Here is an 18,684-nt window from a genome sequence, read left to right as displayed (position 1 = left end):
CCAGGAGGGCAGTCCTAGGGATTCCTAGAGCCAATTTAGAACACCTGATCAACAGAAATTACATTTTAACTCTGGATCGAGTAGATAAAGGCCCTTGATTGGCCTGCCAATGTGTGGCATATGCATCACCTTTCCCCACCTCCATGCCCAAGCCCACAAGCCATTGCTAACCAGCAGCGTCATTCACTGAGACTTGGCATCTCTAATCAACACTGTGCTTCACTCAGTCACTATCAGTTAATCAGAGTCAGCAAGATGGATGATTGTCATTTTTACTCCCGATTTATCATAGAGGTTTAGTTTTTCAAATTCAGACACATTCCTAAGTATCCTTTGACAATCTTGCCTGGGAAAGTTTTCAGCCACATTATGAATGAAGCAGGACAGGAAATATATTATTAAGCTTTGATCTGAACATCTTACATAAACTTTTTTGTCATGTTTCAGTAGAATTCATCTTTGATGACAGTGTTAGTCACACAGAGATACATCCAGTGCCTTCTGCAGTCAGCTAACTTCTCCACAGCTCTGTCCTAACAGGCCTGCCCTTCCTGAGTGTTTCTGTATGCCTCAGACTTTTATTTCCCTCCTTCCCTCCCAGGACCCCCCATTTCCCCATTTTCCCCACATGTGATGTTAGGTAGTAACAGGTTAATCCTTCCAAGGTATCAACTAGAAGATATGTAATATCTTTTCCCCACAAAATGATGCCTTAAGTCAGTAAAGTGGATCCCTCTGTAAATACCCTTATGATATATTATGCTACTAATGAAAATTTCTAGATTTATGAGGGAACTTCTGGAAAGAGAGCGATTTCAGATCTAGAGGGCCTAATAGCACTTTACAAACCTAACGATAGACAAGAGTCCAGATGGGTCACCATCTATCATTTCCTGCCACAGAAAGCCAGTCCTTGTCTGTTTATTCCCAATATGAAAGACAGGAATCCTGCCAAGAGCCACTTTTAACAATGGGGCATGGGGGTTGGGCGGGGCGGGGAGAAGAAAATGAATATACTATCTTAATTTCTCCATAATTTTGCATATTTAATACTTCAACTTGCAGATATTATTTGGAATTGATTTCATCCACACCAAAGTACAGGATGAGGAGGCTTAGAAGGGAAATTTCGCAGCTGTGTATGGCACTCTGACCACATCCTGCCCAGAAAGGATGGGCTGAGCTGTGGGTCACTGCCCAAGGCATCTAAATGCACAGGCCTTTTTTTTTTCTCTTGGTTGTTTATTTTATTTGGGGCTATGCATTTGGACTTTTGAGAAAATTCTCCGTCACCATTATCAAGATGATCTTTCTTACACTTTGGGGAGTTTAACTCCACCCACACAAACAGAATGACTCACCCCAGAGGGTCTGAGTTGGTGTCTGGTAAGGCAATGAGATAAAACAATCACTTTAAAAAGCAATGTCCTAAATTATCCCTGTAGCAATGATCTCTAAGAAGAAAGGCCCAAAGAAACAGCATTGAGGTCCTATTTCACAGATATATCAAATAATGTCTCAGCAAAATATAATCGTACTCTTGAATTGTGTAATATGAGGAGAGCTTATGATAGAGAGCTTTTCGGAGAAGTAGTCAGGGTGCATGGAATGAAGGGACATGTTGCATCTGGGGCCAGCAGCAACAGCCCTCCCCTTGCTATCCCTAAGGCTGGAGAGGCAATGGGCAGGAGGCATTTTGAGGGAGAGAGAGATTTGTGAGGAGAGGCTCCCTCACAGGAGGCAAGATCTATGAATCACAATACTGGGACCCAGATTGTCCCTGCTGTCCCCACAGGAAGGGAGTCAGGGAAATAAACACTGCCATATCACTCTTATCTGATCACCAAATCTCCTGCCGGTGCCTCTAACTGGCCAGTTCCAACAGGAAGCCCAGGATGAGAAAGTCCAGGTCAGCCTCCCAGGGCTTAGAGCAGGGTGAAGTGTGGACACTTGATCTAGTGTGTCACCAGGAGACACATAGCATTTATAGTACATTTGTGCGTGCTCTGGAAGTCCAAAACCAAGAAAAAACAGGACATCTCTTTAAGCTTCCTCTAGCTCTAAAATTCTTTAACTCTAAATACGATATATTTACCTTTTTATTACATAACTTGGAATTTTTCTTTCCAATTTGTCTAGGTACTCCCTTATAAGAATGTTTTTTCTAAAGCTAGTGTGGAAAATGGGCTTTATCTCAAAGTCAATTCCAATAATCAGTCGTACCTGTTGACTCTGCCATGTTGAACACTGACAGGCCTCATTGGGTTCGGCGTGAAGGAGTGCTGTGTAGACAAGCAGTGCTCGTCATGGAAGGGCTAGGGGCAAGGAGGCTGCCTATTAACATCTAGTGAGCCAAAACAAAAGGAGGATTTCAGATAGTTAAAGAGATTTTTTATTTAAAATAAACATATCCAAAATTCTCCCTTCAAGTGTGTGCGTGTGTTTATGTTTGTGCATAAATTCAATTATCTACTTTCTCCAATACCAAAAAAATTATGAGAATTGTATACGCTATAACATGGCAACTTCTGGGAGTATGAACAGATTGCATTTTTACTTCTGATTTTATCCTATTGATGCCATCCATATTCACACATCCAAGCGACACTAATGGACTTAGAAAGTGATTTGTTATTTTTATGTTTACTCTCTGAATCTGTTCTGTCCTATGTAGTGAACTTTACTTAGAATTAAATAAAATTAAAAATTCAGTTCCTCTTTCATACCAGCCACATATCAGTTATCCAATAGTCACATTTCGGGCCACACAAATATAGAACAGCAGAAAGTTCTATTGGAAAGTGCTGTTCTAGATCCCACGGCTAACTGTTGGACACACTGAAAATGATGTGCCTAAAAGCATCTCTTAGGTATCTCAAAATCCTGTTATATACCAGGAAATAAGCTTAATGCTTTGTAAATATTTCCTTTAATCATGCATGTGTTTAGTTAGAATGTTTATGATTTACTCTCAGCAAAATTCAAGTATATAATATGGTGTTATTAATTAAGTCACTATCCTGTATGTTAGATCCTCAGAACATATTCAATTTTTAACTGAAAGTTTGCACACTTTGATCAACATCTCTCCATTTCTTCCTCCTCCCCACCCCTGGCAACCACCATTCTACTCTATTTCTAAGAGATTAGCCTTTTCCCCCCACATTCCAGCTATTAAAGATACCATGCAATCTTTTTCTTTCTCTATCTGGTTTATTTCACATAGCATAAAGGCCTGCAGTTTCATGTATGTTGTCACAAATGGCAAAATTTCCTTCTTCTTATGATTGAATAATATTTCAATGTGTATCTATACACCACATCTCCTTTTTCCATTCATCTATGAATGGACACTTAGGTTGTTACTATGTCTTGGCTACTGTGAATAATGCTGTTATGAACGTGGAAATACAGATATATGTCTCTTTGAAATACTGATTTTATTTCCTTTGGCTATATACCCAGGAGGCAGGTTGTTTGATCAAGTGGTATTTTTATTTTAAATTTTTGAACTACTTCCACTTTCCATAATGGCTTTAGCAATTCATGTTTCCACCAACTGAGCAAAAGGGCTCCCTTTTCTCCATAGTCTCATCAACATTTATTATCTCTTGTCTTTTTGATAATAACCATCCTAAGAGATGAGGTTTCATTCACTGTGGTTTTAATTTGCATTTCCCTGATGACTAGTGATGTTGAACACCTTTTCATGCACCTGTTGACCAAGTATTTGTCTTTTGGGGAAAATGTATATTTAGATCCTTTACTCAATACCTCACTTAATATTCATTTAACCACTCTGTGGGAAAGAATTTATCACTCTCATAGATAAATCCAAGAGAGGTAAAGTGATTGGTCTCATAATCACATAGTAGTAGTTAAAAGAAATCAGATTGAAAACAAGGTCTTTCTGACACCAAAGCTCACACTCTTTACCATACTGACAGCACCTGCAAAAGAAATAGCAATTCTATTGAATGACTCACTTGGTTTTGTGTAACACCTGAGACTTCCTAGAAACATTAACTAAGTTGAGGTCCAGTTTATTTTCCAAATTTGTTTACATAAAAGACTGTCACCTGTTTTCCATAATGTATAATATAGCAAAGCAGGAGGTGTCCTTGAACTAAAATTTCCTCCATCATTAATATTGTGAGCATGAACTAACAAGCAAATAAATAACTTGTAGTACTTGTTCTATTTGTACGAGTCAGGGCCCCATCAAGAACCAAACGGCACATTAAACTGAGTAAGCAGAGATTAATAAAGTGATGACTGCTTATCAAGGTGTGAATAGTGTTTAGGGAAACCAATAAGGAAAAGCACAGACCAGTGGCAAGCAAGAGTGGGGAGCCATTACAACCCAAAGGCTACCGTGGAGGAGGAAGAGGAGAAGGGAGCATTTGCCAGAGCCAGAGAAGTCACCAAATGGAGACTGTTACTTTTATATAAGGACATAATCAACTTTGAGTGCCTCTGCAGAGAGAGAGAGAGCCACCTCACCCACCGATTGCCCTTTAACATGAGGGCAAAGTTGTCATTTGAGACTGTCCATGCAGTGCTGATGTACCCAGAAAGATGGAGAAGAGTGAAGAAGGTGTACTTATAGAAAATACCATGCATATTGTCAATTAGTATTGTTTGGAAAAATTCTAAGGACAGCAAAGCATTAATGTCAATGGAGATAACATCGTCTAACAACATACTTCACACAAGAGACAGTCACTTGTGGGAAGCTTGATTGTCCAGGCAAAAGAAATGCCCAACCTTGGGACCAAGTTGCTCAGCAGTTCAAGGACAGTAACTGAATATTGGATGTCATTATGGATTTCCTTTCATGCCACAGCCATGGACGTGGACTTTATTATAGGGCTAGCCTAAAGCAAACAGGCACTTACTAAGAACAGCTGCTTGATTGTAAAGGCTGCTGTGTTTGTGACCCAAGACAATTAGAATTAAGAAAAACAATCATCAGTGGTTTTATTTCCAGGGCCATGCAGATGGAGGTGACAAATTTATCTCTGGGGTTATCTTTGAATCACTATTTATCAGGTACCTACTATATCTCAGATACCAGTGTACAATTCATCCAGTTCACCTCAACATTTTGGGAATACCATTTTCTTTTCTTTAGTTATGACTTGGCATATGTCACTCCCTCTCCCTGATTCCCTCCTCCTGCCCTGGTCTGGTAAACTCCTACCCTTACTATAAAACCCACCTTGGGTATCACAACCTCTGAAAGCTTTTCCAATTTCTACCCTGAAGGTTGAAGGGCTCCCTCCCTGAGGTCCCCACATCTCTTGGTTCAGTCTGCTGTGAGAGTGGGTAAAAATATAGTAAGATTAGTCTTTTTACATATCTGTCTCCTCAATTTGATAGGACCTAGTGCTTGACCTGGAAGGGACTTGGTTTTCATCAAATTTTAGTAGGTAAGAATCCTTTAAGGTACTGTGTTAGGTGTTGTGGGACTGGATATGGAAATGATGGCAATATGGGGAAAGTGGCAGATAAATAAAGAATAAATAAAGTCCCTGGTGTCTGCCTTAAAAGGGAAATGATCCTAAAATTCAGGATGCCCAGCTAAACTTGAATTTAAAATAAGCAACAATTGTAAGTATATATTTTTGAAATATGAGTATATCTCATAAATAGATTCAAAGTTGCATGACACACATATATATATATATACACTAAAAAATTGTTTACCTAAATTTAAATTTAGTTGGGCATCCCATATTTTAATTGGCCAAATCTGGCAACCCTACTCAAAGAACTCATACTACAAATGATGAAATGAAATGTAACCACTTGCTTAGCACTATCATGCTAAGGACACAAAGGTGTAGCCAGGAGGATCACGGTGGCACAGACCCAGAGAAGCCCTTCTTTTTTTGTCAGAACAGAGGATTTCCTGCCAGTGAATATGCTTCTCTCTGGCTATCCCAGTGCAGAAGCGTGGAGTTCTTAAATGTCCCCTAGATTTGAAAGAGAAGGTCTGGGGTTAAGTTGCATGCAGATCACTGACCAACTGTTTGACTTTCAGAAAAATCAGTGAATTTCTCTAAGTGTTTTCTTTTCCCATTATCCAGGAACTGAATTTATTTTTAAGGGGGGGAAGAGTGTCCTTTTATGTACTTACAGATTCATACAAGACCCTCTCTCTAAAATAAATAGAATCTTCCTGCAGTTTCATCCACTGTCCATCCTTTCCATCTCTCATTGCTAAGAGACACCAGCCTCTAGGCACAAAACAAAAAATGAATACTTATTTCCATGCCTTGGTCCTCAGAATTTTCTGTATGAGCAAGCTCAATCTGTAAAGATCCCTACAGCAGATCACCTAATTTACAAATTAGAAAACTTAAAATTTAGGCATCAGGTTTCTGTAGAAACCACTCAATTCTTCCATTATAGGATAAAAGCAGCCAAAGAAAATATGTTCAATACAGCTATGTTCAATACAGTTATGTTCAATACAGCTCTATCTATGGCTAGGAAAGTAGAACTTTATGTATTTGTCATGTGTCATGAAAAATTTTTCTTTTCTTTCTTTTAATCTTGTAAAATGCAAATAACCATTCTTAGCTCCAGGGCCATAGAAAAAAACAGCTTGCTGATTTGACTCTCGCCTATGGTCTACACGACCAAAATCCTAACCTCTAATAACGTCCTTCCCCTGAGTAGTAGCCCACCTCCTACAATTCATGTCCTAGCACAAAGTGGGCAAATGAGCTGGTGTGAGTCCTTGTCCAGTCCTGGCCTCTGCCGGTAGCTTTCAGGCTGACTCCAAGGAAATTATGTCACTACTTCCTGTTTTACCCTTCTTCTATTTAAAAAAAGACCCAGAATAAGAGGGGCATTATATTTAGCAAGCTAAATAAAGTGGTTGGGAAACACAAATGAGGTAAATAAGGACAGACACTTAGCAGGGACAGGCTAAGTGTTGAGTAATATTGAAAATCATATGGCAGGAGAAATAGAGAAATCAAAATGTTTTCCTCGTAAATTTTCCACCACATTTTTTTTTTTTTTTACTTCATGGAAAGCAGACTAGTGTGTGAAGTCAATTTTCCTTCACATACACTTCACTTTCATAAGCTTGTTTTTAAAATGATGACGGCGGGGCGGGGGGGGGGTTGTTTCTCTCCACAGAGAAGCCCCAAAGTCCAGCTGAGCCCTGATGGGAATATTTTCTCACTAAGGTCATTCCTGTCCCTTCCCTGCCACCCCCTCCCTACTTTCCTTCTGCCTCCATCTCGGCTACTCTCAGCACATCCCACATTTTCCAGTTATAAGATAATCCTATCTCCACTCTTCTCCTGCAGGATTTTAACTAATATCAGGAATGCCACAAAGCCAGGAACCTAAGACAAACTACAGTGCTTAGAATCATTTTGCTTTGATGAAATATCAGGAACCCTTAAAAACTGTAAAAATACAAAGTGCTAGGTAAATGATACAGAAAAGAAAACCCAAGTATAGAAAAGAAGGGGTTTATTTCAACAACCTGGGAGTTTTTGCTGGTAAGACATGGCAGTCAACTTTAAATGACAATCCTAGGGAGTTGAGAAAAAGGGCCCTCCAGGTGACATGAGGGGAAAAGATCAAGTTTTGATCAAACTAGAAAGCATCCACCAGAATGGAATGATAATTAGAGATAATTATAGTCAAGTATGAGGGAGCCAGAATACGGTGTCTACCCAGCAAGTTCAGTAGAGTCAAACCTCAATTTTAATCAGTTTGAATGTGCCATTTTTATTTCTTGGCTGATGAATCTTCGCAGACAATCTCACAGCATTTTGGTTCAACCAAGGTCAAAGAAAGTATGCATGCATTCTCTTTAAAGTCATGTTCCCTCTCTGATGCTAAGGGTTTAAGAAAAGCAACTTGGAGCACAAAGGGAAAAACAGAATTCAAGGCCTGGTTCTGCTCCTTTCAAGCCAAGTGAATATGAGCCCATGAATGCTGAGCCTCAGTTTCTTCATGTGAAGAACAAGAAAATGCTCAGTTTTACTTACCACACAGAACTTTTGTGAACCTCAAACAACAGGACACATGAAAAGAGCTCTGGAAATTACAAAAGCAGAAGTATTTTTTATGTTCTTTGTTGCCATTAAGGAAGGGATTTAGGTCAACTGCTAAGCTATTGAACAACTGCTTCTGTTAGTTGAAGGCGAATTTCAGAGGTTAATAAGCATATAAACGGTGGCTCCAGTTAGTTGAAAACAACTTGCAAGGGTTAATAAGCACGTGTCTCAGTCACCACTTAGGCCTGGTGAATCAGAGGCCCTGAGCACGAGGCCCAGATCATGGGCTCCATGAGGCCAGTTCATCTGACTTGGATGATGGGTAAAGAAATCTGAGATTGAATGCCATCTCTATCCTTCACCCACTAAGCAAGTCCCTCATAATATCCAAGCCTTGATTCCTATCCCCAAAATTGCAGGATTATTGTGAGGTTTCAGAGATAACATACATAATCTCTGGCGCATAAGTTTTTCACAAACAGGAACATGTACTGTAAAGGGAAGAGGCAAGAGCTTTAACCCTTCCCACCCCACCATGTCTATTACCCCAGCGTCCAAACCACTTCCCAGTCCTCAAGGCCAATATTTACCACTGCCTCATCAAGAAACCCACTCTGACTCTTTATCCCTCTCCCTCACACCTACAAGGTACTTCCAAGGTCTTTTTTGTGTGGCCACTGAGTTCAAGGGTCATAAAATGAAAAAGGTAACTTAATGCCACATTTCAAAATTCCAGTGAATGCAGAGAATGAGAAAGTTATACCCCTTAAACCCAGGCAGTGATGCATGTCCTTCTTATAGTTAAATTTTCCAAGACATCAGCATATTGAAGCATACTTAATGCTCCCTTGTCTGCTTCCTCATTTTGTTTATAGGAAAGAATATTTCATTGGTAGTGATACAATTCTATTCTTACACAATATCCATTGGGGTTTTTCATTTCCTTTATTTGCTGAATATTTTTTCTTTATAAAGTATTCTCTTGAAAATACAACAAGAAGTTCTATATACAGAAAGGAAAATGTCAGACTAGACAGGCAGAGTCAAATTAATATGAAATCTTCCAAATTATACAAAATTATCAGCCATAAGGAAAGTAAGGTTATAAACAGAACCCAGCATTCAGTATGAGTTAACCTCTCTAACTCCCTTAAGAAATAAAGATTAGTACCATAATTTCAATGGAATTAAAAAATATATATATTAACACTTGAAATTGAAATTAAACTTAACAGCTCAATGAGACCATGTCCTTGGCCCACCTCAGTCACAATCACCCCACGCTCTTCATTCTTACCTATATTTGCCACCTACTATTTAAAGTGAAAATTCTGTAATTGTCTTAAATTTCAAATATAGGTCAATCAGATGTAAAGATATACTAGGTTGTCTTTACATCTGACCCAACTGATAACTGACCCAAGATGCTTATTACAGCTGAGCTGTTTGTTTTACCTTCTTTTCTCCCTCACACCTTTGTGTAATCTAAAACTCAAATAGACCAGTGAAAATATTTTCTCATTACATAATCTCCATCACTGCCCAATCACCCATTCCAATGTTTAACAAGGTCCACAATGCTTCTTTCTGAGGCCTCACCCTTTATCTGATGAACACGTCTTTTAGATTGACTGTCCATGTCTTTGGGGCCCTATGCAGAGACATCCAAGGTCGCCACCCTAATCTATCCAGGCAAATAAAACTTTTTTTAAGGGACAAATAACCTTTCCACTGCTGTAAAGCCCTCTAAATTTATCTGCTATTTCTATATATGAGCTCAAAATATTTAGTCCTTAAAAACTTTCAAAAATTTATTTGAAAAACTTTCAAAAATAAATCCCTTCTCTAGAAGAATTCTGAAGCCCCTCTGATGAACTCTATAGTAAGCTATGGACATCAGTTTGTTTTCTTTCTAGTACACTTGTTTTGGTTTTTATTCTTCTTTAATTTGCTATAGTTTCTATTAGAAGTTGAGGTCTCCTAATTTTAACTCATGAAAGAAACATATTTTTCAGCCTCCGACCTGTCATGGGGTTCTTTTGACAGATTTTCTCAATCCCTACAAAGTGGAAAGGTAAAATTTCATCATGCCAGCTTGTAAGTCCAAATTCACAAATGGCAACATGCCACCACTGAGCCCTTCTTCTCACTCTTTACAATTCAGAGGATTTTTCCCCTATTACCTACCCAGATTAATACCTGATGATTTTAGAGATGTTGGGGCACAGCTGGTAATCAGATAGATAGAAGTAAATGCTACAATATGGTGATTCACAGCTGTAGCTGTTATGGATTTTACATGTTAAAAAATTGAATTTTTATTTGCTATAAATTAAATTAAATTAAATTAATTCACAAACTGATAGTGGAAGGCTTAGATAGTGGAAGGCTTAAATTTGACATTCAAGGTGAACTTGGGCCACTGGTTTATTGTAGTCTCCTTGGAAGGAAATAATCAGTCATTTTATATTTTTTAAAGATTTATTTATTTATGCATAGGAGAACTGGGGTATAGGCCATAGGTGAAGGAGGTGAGAGGATTCATCAGAGAGAGTGGGAAGCAGAATAGGCAGATCTACTGAAATATACAGCTCAGGGGGAGCAGTGGGCAAGACAGGAAAGGTCTGCTGTGCCATATGTGGGTTAGCTCCCTCACCAGGGATTGAACTCAGGCCACAGAGGTGATAGTGCTGATACTGAACCCCTAGGCCACTAGAGAGGCCCCTGATCAGTCATTTTAGGATGCTCCTTTCCTTTCCTTTCTTTCCTTTTATTTTCCTCCTTATCCCTATGCAGGTGATTCAAGTTGAGGGGAAGGAACTTTTGGAAACTTCTTGGCATAGGTCATGGACATCAGTAGGTGCAATAGTCAAAATACTTAACAAACAATAGGGGAGAGACACCATCAATCAGACTGGACACTAACACAACTGATAGCACCAGCAGATAGCCCTGTCCATCAGCATCCATCCATACAAGCTTGCAATGGACATGTTCTTTGGTCCTCAAGACCTACCACTACAGCGTCATGACCTGAAACACCTGACCTGCATCCTGACCTGTTCTCAGATTGAAAGGTCCTTGAATGTCATGCAAATGACTCCAGAGGGTTTTGGACCATTTGACATCTAGACATGACAAAGAATAATTAGAATGTAATGATTCACATTTGTAGCAGTTACAAATTTTGTGTTAAAAATTGGCAAATGCAAAAGACCACTTTTATACACTCATCTCAGGGGAATAGGAAATTTTTGACTCTGACATTACTTAGGGCTGCAGACATTTCAAAGTGCTGTTTTAGACCCTCTCTGCATAGACTTTCCTGTTGCCTGGTAACTTTTATGATTTGCAGTCACACAGCTGTGCTGGAATGAATCTTGACAATAAAAATTGCTTTCTTTCTCTTGAAATTTATCAGAAGCAAGGTACAAGGCCTCAAATCCATCTCTCCTATCCTGTCCTATCCTGTCCTATCCTGTCCTATTCTAGCCTATCCTAGCCTATCCTATCCTATCCTATCCTATAATTAGATTCCCCAAAAGCTCAATAGGAGAAGCAGCAAGGCACTACACATTTACCTAAGTTCTCACCAGCCTCTAACCTCTATTTCTACCCCTAGGTGCCTGCTGCTCAAACCTGATTTCACTTGGGCAGGAAAACACACATGAACCATTCCTTCTAGCTCTTGGGATTGGTATGTTGGGTTCTATTCAGAGAACATTCAGCCTCTTAAACTTTTGGAGCTCAGGCTCTTGCAGTAAAAACCTCAGCTTTCAAGAGTATTGCTTCTTTGAGGACTTTATATAATAAACGCAGATATTAAATTGGCTTTTGGGGATCATCTATTTTAGCCTTCTAAAATATTCAACTCTATTAAAACAATGGGTTGATGACTGCAAGAAATTCAGAAAATTATTAAAAAAAAAAGCACACATACACAAAAAATTGCCCATTACCCCCTAACTGAAAACTTTGCAGACATTTTGAAAGAGATTCTTCCAATAACTGAGACAGAGACCAAGAACCCTATTAAATAACTGACACTGATAAAAATAAATCAGTACATTCTGGCTTATTGTAATTAAAATGTATGTATTAAAAGTTAGTAACTATGATGTGAAGATATGTAATAAAGTACCTTCATTAAGAGAATTCTATCCATTTAATATACTACTTATTCAACAATCTCAACTCAAGAAAAATTAAAAAATTTAGGATAGTACATCTATCCTCTATATATTCCCCAACAAAAATATTTCAAAAAACCACACTCCTCACAAATGTGTCAGCCTGTTCTTAAAGGCTTTCCTCTTCTACAGGTGGTCTTTAACATTGTCACACTGAATTTTAAGGGCTAATGGCATGTGTTAACATCTGGGTTATAACCAATTTGCTTCCTTGTTTTTAATGCTGGTTTAAAAGGAATGTCCTCCATCTTGGCTCCCCCCCTAATTCAGGAGCATATAAACATCTATATACATATATGTGATAAAAGTTTATATATAATTATATTTACTTCATATTGTTATATATTAAATACCTAATATTTCACATATAAAATAAATGTTCCATCTCTGAGGATTGAATATCAAAGATTGAAAACAATGTTTAGTCTTCTAATAATAAGGCATAAGCATCTGCCTTCCTTATAGTCCAAGAGATACAACACATCATCCTGGCAATAAGAGTGGAAACTGGACCAAATGAAGGAGAAGAAGGGAAGGAGGTGGCACTTACATTTGTGAAGCACCTCAAAGAGTACAACAAACTCTTCCTTTGATCTTGTTTGATACTGAAAACAACCTATGCAGTAGATGAGGCTAGTACTACAACCCCTATTTTGTAATAAGTAAAACTGTTGCTCAGGAAGACTTTGTGTCACACAAGGTCACATGGCTAATAAGTAAAAAGCTAGGACAAATACAAATCCAGATAGTCTGACTTCAAGTCCCACATTCTTTTCAGCCCCAATTAAGTTAGATAAGTAGATTTGAGAGCTATGACAATTCCCCTGTGAGGCCATTCCCAGCTATTAAAAAAATATGAAAATTAGTTTTTATATAATACTAGATTATATATATTACACATTATATATATATATATACACACACATACATTTTATATATGCATACATTTTTATGTACCTATTGAAGTCTATGGCAGAGAATGTTAGTATTCACCTGAATGCATGTTTCTCCTTTTAGAAGACCTACAGATTCCCCCACTATGTAAAGGTAGAGTGTTCCAATGAAACCATTCATAATCCAAAATGGCCTAAAGCAAGGAAACAATTACCATTAATGTAGACAGAAACAAATTTCAGCATTGCTAGACCACAAATATAACCTAACAAATCATATCAAAGAAAACATAAAATGTAAAACAACATTAACACATATAGTAAAAGTGGCACTGACAGGATAAATACACAACCTATATAAAGTGATTCCTGGGGATGAAGTTTGGCAGTACTCCCTCACTGCTCAGACTGTGCACCGCCTCTGTAATGGCTGCTACAAAACAAATGCTGAATGCTACTTTTGCTTTTTGTCATAAAAATGAAAATCTTCAGATTTCTTTCCACTCATGGACACTGGTACTAGTGGAGTGGTATAATGCAAATTTTCAAAAAGCAGGTGATACTTATATTAGTATCAACCTTTTCAGTTGAAACAATATGACTGGGTTATGACAAATGGGTTGTAGGCAAAAATGATATGTAGATCTTTCAGATCTAGCTTTTGTGATCAACCGTGTTCTTTTTTCGTATCACACTGGCTATCCAGATGCAAAGAAATCAGTAAAGACTAGACTAAATGGAAAGAGTGAGAAAGAGTGAATGACTGCCTGAGTGAATGATCATCAATGACCTGTGACATGAATGAAAAATAAATCCTCCATGTGAAAACTTTCACATGTCCATTTCAAACCCTGTGTTGAGGCTCTTTGTTATAGCAGAGATTTATCCTAAAACAAAAAGCAAAGAAAATATTATATTAATGTCCAAAATGCAGTGACACCAAATATTTTAGATAATAAAGAGAAGATAAAGGAAATTGTCTTTGGTTTTTAGTGTTCTCTTATATTTGACAGTGAAAAATCTTAATGACAGGTTCAAGAACAGTCAAAGCCTTGCGAATTTCACACACATAGCTCACTCACACACACTTTACTTTATATTATATCACCTTGTTCATAGGTAAGGTGCATTCAGGCTTTGAAATAACAGAAACAGGGCCTCCCTGGTGATGCAAGGGGTTAAGACACAACCTATGAAGCTATCCACAGCCACTGCAGCACAAGTTCGATCCCCGGCCAGGGAGCAACCCACATGGCACAGCAGACCTCTCCTATCTCACCCACAGGAGTGTATTTCTGCTCCCTTCAGCAGTGTATTTCAATCAATCTGCCTGTTCTGTTCTCCACTATGTTTCTGGTGAATCCTCTTACCCCCGCAACTCTGGCCTATACCCCAGGTCTTGTATGCATAAACAAATAAATCTTTAAAAAAAAAAAAGAACAGAAACAAAATTGGAAGGGAGACTTCTTAAAGAACACAAATTACAAATAAAATTAAGTACAAAAGTAAATATTTATTGAAAATTAGAAAATAAATTACAACAAATTAAAAATCTTAGAAACCAGCAAACACCATAAACATCACAAAATCAAGAAAAGTTGACATTCTTTTATTAATTAACTGTTTGGAACACCTCTATAATATTTATTGTCACACTTTTTGGCCTCATACTCTTTTATCACCCCTTCCTATGACAGTGACTTTATAATTTTTAACAGAGAGGACAGAAACATAAATTTTTTTTTTCTAACACAGTTGGTAAAAAATGAATTTTATTATTGATGGTAATGTCATGTGGGTAGTTAGCATTATTGTCAACTTTGGAGAATCTCAGTCTACTTTCTGCTGTATATGAGTTGTAAGATTTAGAATTATCCACAGACTGTCTTTCCATGCCATGCCTTTCAAACCTTGTTTCTTCTCTTCAGTCCATGTAATTCCAGGGCTTGGGACCATGAGCCATATTAATAGTATTGAGACAAAACCTCTGCCCCAAATCTTTGTAAGGTGAGTTGGCACAGTGAGCAACAGAAATTTTCCTGGAAGAGATACATATGCTGGGATAACTAACCATTACATAGAAGTGACCAAAAACCATAAAAATATATCCCACTAAACCCACACTAAATTTATCCCCAATTATACTTTCTCTAAGTCAAATTTTAAAAATATATAAAAACTATGGCTTCCCTTATACCACTTGACATGAGAAGTGTAACATGAGATGTGGGAAAGTTGGAGAAGGAAGAGTGAGCTCTTGTGATACAATTAAAATTACAGGTTTCCCTTGTTATCCAAAAGTAGGACCAATGAAATTGTTATGCAGAAATGGCATGACCAAAGAAGCAACTATCTTTCATTTATACAGAAAATTTTTTGAGAATTCTCAAACCCAAAAAAATTACATACCAAATAATAACCTAAAATAACACTAACATATAGTAAAGACAGGGATGATATGAACAATACATATTCTCTATAAAGTGGAAATAATGTATCTAAATGTTGTTTCACTTAGAATTGTGAAAGCAAAGTAAACAGGAAAGTCGCCAGGCAGGGATGATGGAAGGTTATAGGCTGAGTTGTCAGAAGCTAGGGTGATGGTAGGTAAAGGAGATTGAGGTAGAAGAGGGAGGGGAAGAGATTCATCTCATTGTCATCAGAATCTATTATGGCATTCAGGTCAAGAACATCTATATCTCTTCTATGTGTGTCTGTCTTGGTGTTAAAAGCTCAGGGGGAGGAGGGGTGTTGCCTTCATAATGACTATAGCAAACCAAACACTGATCACTATTTTTTCTTTTTGCCTTATATCTTAACAGCAAAAATCCCCTTCAATTTCTTGCAGTGGGTAAAAGCAATTATAAATGTAGGTCTTTTTTTAAAGCAAAGTGGCACAGCAAGAAATTTTAAAAAGTGGGGCATACCTATAACTAGAAATTTTCCCTACGGATTGAATGACTTAATGAAGTTCTGGTCAATGTCCAAAGCTAGCATGATTTAATGCTTTTAGGGTTAAATGCTCCACTCCCAAATCCTAAATCAGCTTCATGACCACACTTGAAAACTAAACTTTTTAAAATGCTTTCATCAGGTAAAAATAAGTAAAATCTTTTTGAAGTGAGTCTAATCATGTCCCAAGTGTCTCTCTCATTGCAAATGTAAATAGGCTAGCAATTGCATTGAATTTTGTGACCACTCACAGGAGGCAAAACCATGCACCAAAATACCTAAGGCACATAATAAAAATAGACATATAAAGGTTTTGAAGCCATCACATTAGCTAAAATATAACCCTTTGAATTATTTAATTAAATGGATAGAAACAGAAGGTGAGTTGAGATTATCCACATGGGTTAGAAGTTGGGTGGGATTAATCTGGGGATACTCCTTGGGGGAACATGTAATTTGGGGCAGTAATTGGATAGTGGTTAAGCAACATGAGGGCATGAACTTTGTCTGCTGTGTTCACTGCTATTTCTAGCACCCATAATATTGCTCAGCATACACACTCAATTAACATTTTGACTAGGAAGGGAGGGAGGGTGCAGAAATGAGGAAAAGGAAGGCCAGGGAAGAAGAAGGAATAAGAGGAGGAAAAGGAAAAGATGGGAAGTGGGGGGCAGGGAGGGGAGGAAAGGGGAGGGGAGGAGAGGGAAAAAGGATTTGCCTTAGGTAAATCACAAGTCAGTCTCCAGATCCTCACCTGTAAAATAGGCATAAAAATTGTCCCTCCACCATAAAGTTGTGACAATTAAATGAGCCAATACTCATACATCACTCAAAAATTGGTCTGGTGCCCAGTAAACCTTTGTTATTACAATAGATCTTTGACCTTCACTTAGGTCCTTCAAGCTCTCATTCAAAGTATCCAACAAGAGAGGATATTATCACTGATTGGTACAGACAGAAGGCACTCAATTAGAAGAGTAACTAATGGAAAATCTGTCTGGGGGCCTGAAATATCTACTCTAAAAATCAATAATTTCATAGGAGAGACCAGAAGATCTGGGATTTGATCTCAGAGAGGAATGAAAAGAAGAGCATGTTCTGTGATGTGGCAGGAAGACTCATCACAAGCCCCAATTGGGTAAACGCAATCAATAACATCCTGTCGGGAACTTTCTGTGGTCTCATGTAAATATAGGCTACCTGAACATAAGATAAAAACTGTCATTTCCTCTCTCATGTTGTAGCATGATGATTTATCTATTCCTTTGAAAGAACTAAAGCAAACCAAACAACTGCTTAAACTTTCCTGGTTATTTGTGTCCATTGTGAAATATGAAACAAAAAATGATGCAAGATTGTAGTATATTTTGGAACAATTGCACAGAAGAACACTAGAGAAATGAGGAAAAACTAACTTAATCCAATGGGCAAGACATTATAATTACTAGTAAAAAAGCCAATGAAGGGAAAAAAGTGTCATGGGCTGTTTAATCAACCCTAAACTGCGGGGGTGACCAGTTGTAATTTGGGTGTTTTCCAATTAGCTAATACAAAATAGTAATAAACAGCCAGTGGCAATCTTTAACACAATGCTTCCATTAACTTAAAGAGAGTGTTGTAGAATATTTTTAAAATTTGGAACCTAACTGGGATTTTCACAGAAAATGTTATTTTTCAAAATTATTATTTATTATTTATCTATCAATCCCATAATTTTCAAAGAAATTTAGGCTCACAAAGGCAACATGAAAATTCGCTGAGGCAGGAAGTGGGGGTTGCTTCAACATACAGGTAAACCATTATGAATAATAATGGCCATAAGGTTGAAGTCTAGGCACAAAAGATCATTCCCCAACTGTCTCCCCCATCTGCCCTTACTCTAAAGAGTGGGGAGTGTCATAGTCAATGCTATCAACATTGAAAGTTGCAGAGACTTGGTGTTTCAGAGAACCCCATGGAGAAACCAAAAAACATTGGGTGCAGACAAACAGCAAACAGCAATGGCTCTCCCACTTGGCTTAGCAGCTCTTCTCACCTCACTCAGCAAGGCAGAGACAAAGGTCAGCATTGTCAAGCACAGGCCTTCAGACTAAGTCCTCCAGCACACAAATATAACTTGCTGTGATCAACTACAAAGGTAGGATTAATAGTTTTTCCTACACTTCAGTCTAATTTCTGAAAAATCAACTCTCAACTCATAGGAGTAAATAAGAGGAAAGCTTATTTTCAAATTTCTTACATAACTGGATACTATTTTAGAATAATTTTGGTTTGTTTATTACATGGGTTGAGATAAAAGAAATTATAGTCATAACTACTCAAATCACAATACCTGATGAGATAGAGAAAAGACCTTGACCCTTAAAGTCAGACAAACCTCAAGTAAGATCTCAGAAATAGGACATGAAACAAGCTACTTGACCTGGACTAGCATGAGTTTCCCAACTATAAATGCAATTGAGAAGCGTCCCCTTATCATCATAGTGTCAAATAAATAGTGAGGGCTCCATAAATACTCTTTTTATTACTGAGCAGCACCAACATGAAGGTTTTGTAAAAATTCAACAAAGACAGACCATTAGACCTAACTTTGATTCCTAAAGGCCCCAAACTTGGCTC

General features: G+C 37.8%; 1 protein-coding gene across 9 annotated transcripts in view; it reads right to left on the bottom strand.

Annotated features, from left to right (window-relative positions):
- Positions 1-18,684, bottom strand: part of LOC129144958 (uncharacterized) — a 125,289-nt gene that overhangs the window by 69,322 nt on the left and 37,283 nt on the right. For 7 of the 9 annotated variants that reach the window (XR_008549838.1, XR_008549841.1, XR_008549839.1 and 4 more), the window contains one exon: positions 14,680-15,152. The exons of the other annotated variants lie outside the window; for them this stretch is intronic. Coding sequence is in view for 2 of the 7 variants with exons in the window: in XM_054690086.1 (XP_054546061.1) it covers positions 14,944-15,152 (209 nt within the window). In the remaining 5 variants the exon portion in view is untranslated. Of the gene's footprint in view, positions 1-14,679; positions 15,153-18,684 lie in introns of those variants that run through there. 9 annotated transcript variants of the gene reach the window in all.

This window comes from Talpa occidentalis, unplaced genomic scaffold (assembly GCF_014898055.3).
Source record: "Talpa occidentalis isolate TD23 unplaced genomic scaffold, MPIMG_talOcc4v2.1 talOcc4.8, whole genome shotgun sequence".
In the NCBI taxonomy this organism is placed as follows: domain Eukaryota; kingdom Metazoa; phylum Chordata; class Mammalia; order Eulipotyphla; family Talpidae; genus Talpa; species Talpa occidentalis.
The sequence above is the reverse complement of the archived record's forward strand: the minus strand, read 5'-3'. Positions and strand labels throughout refer to the sequence as shown.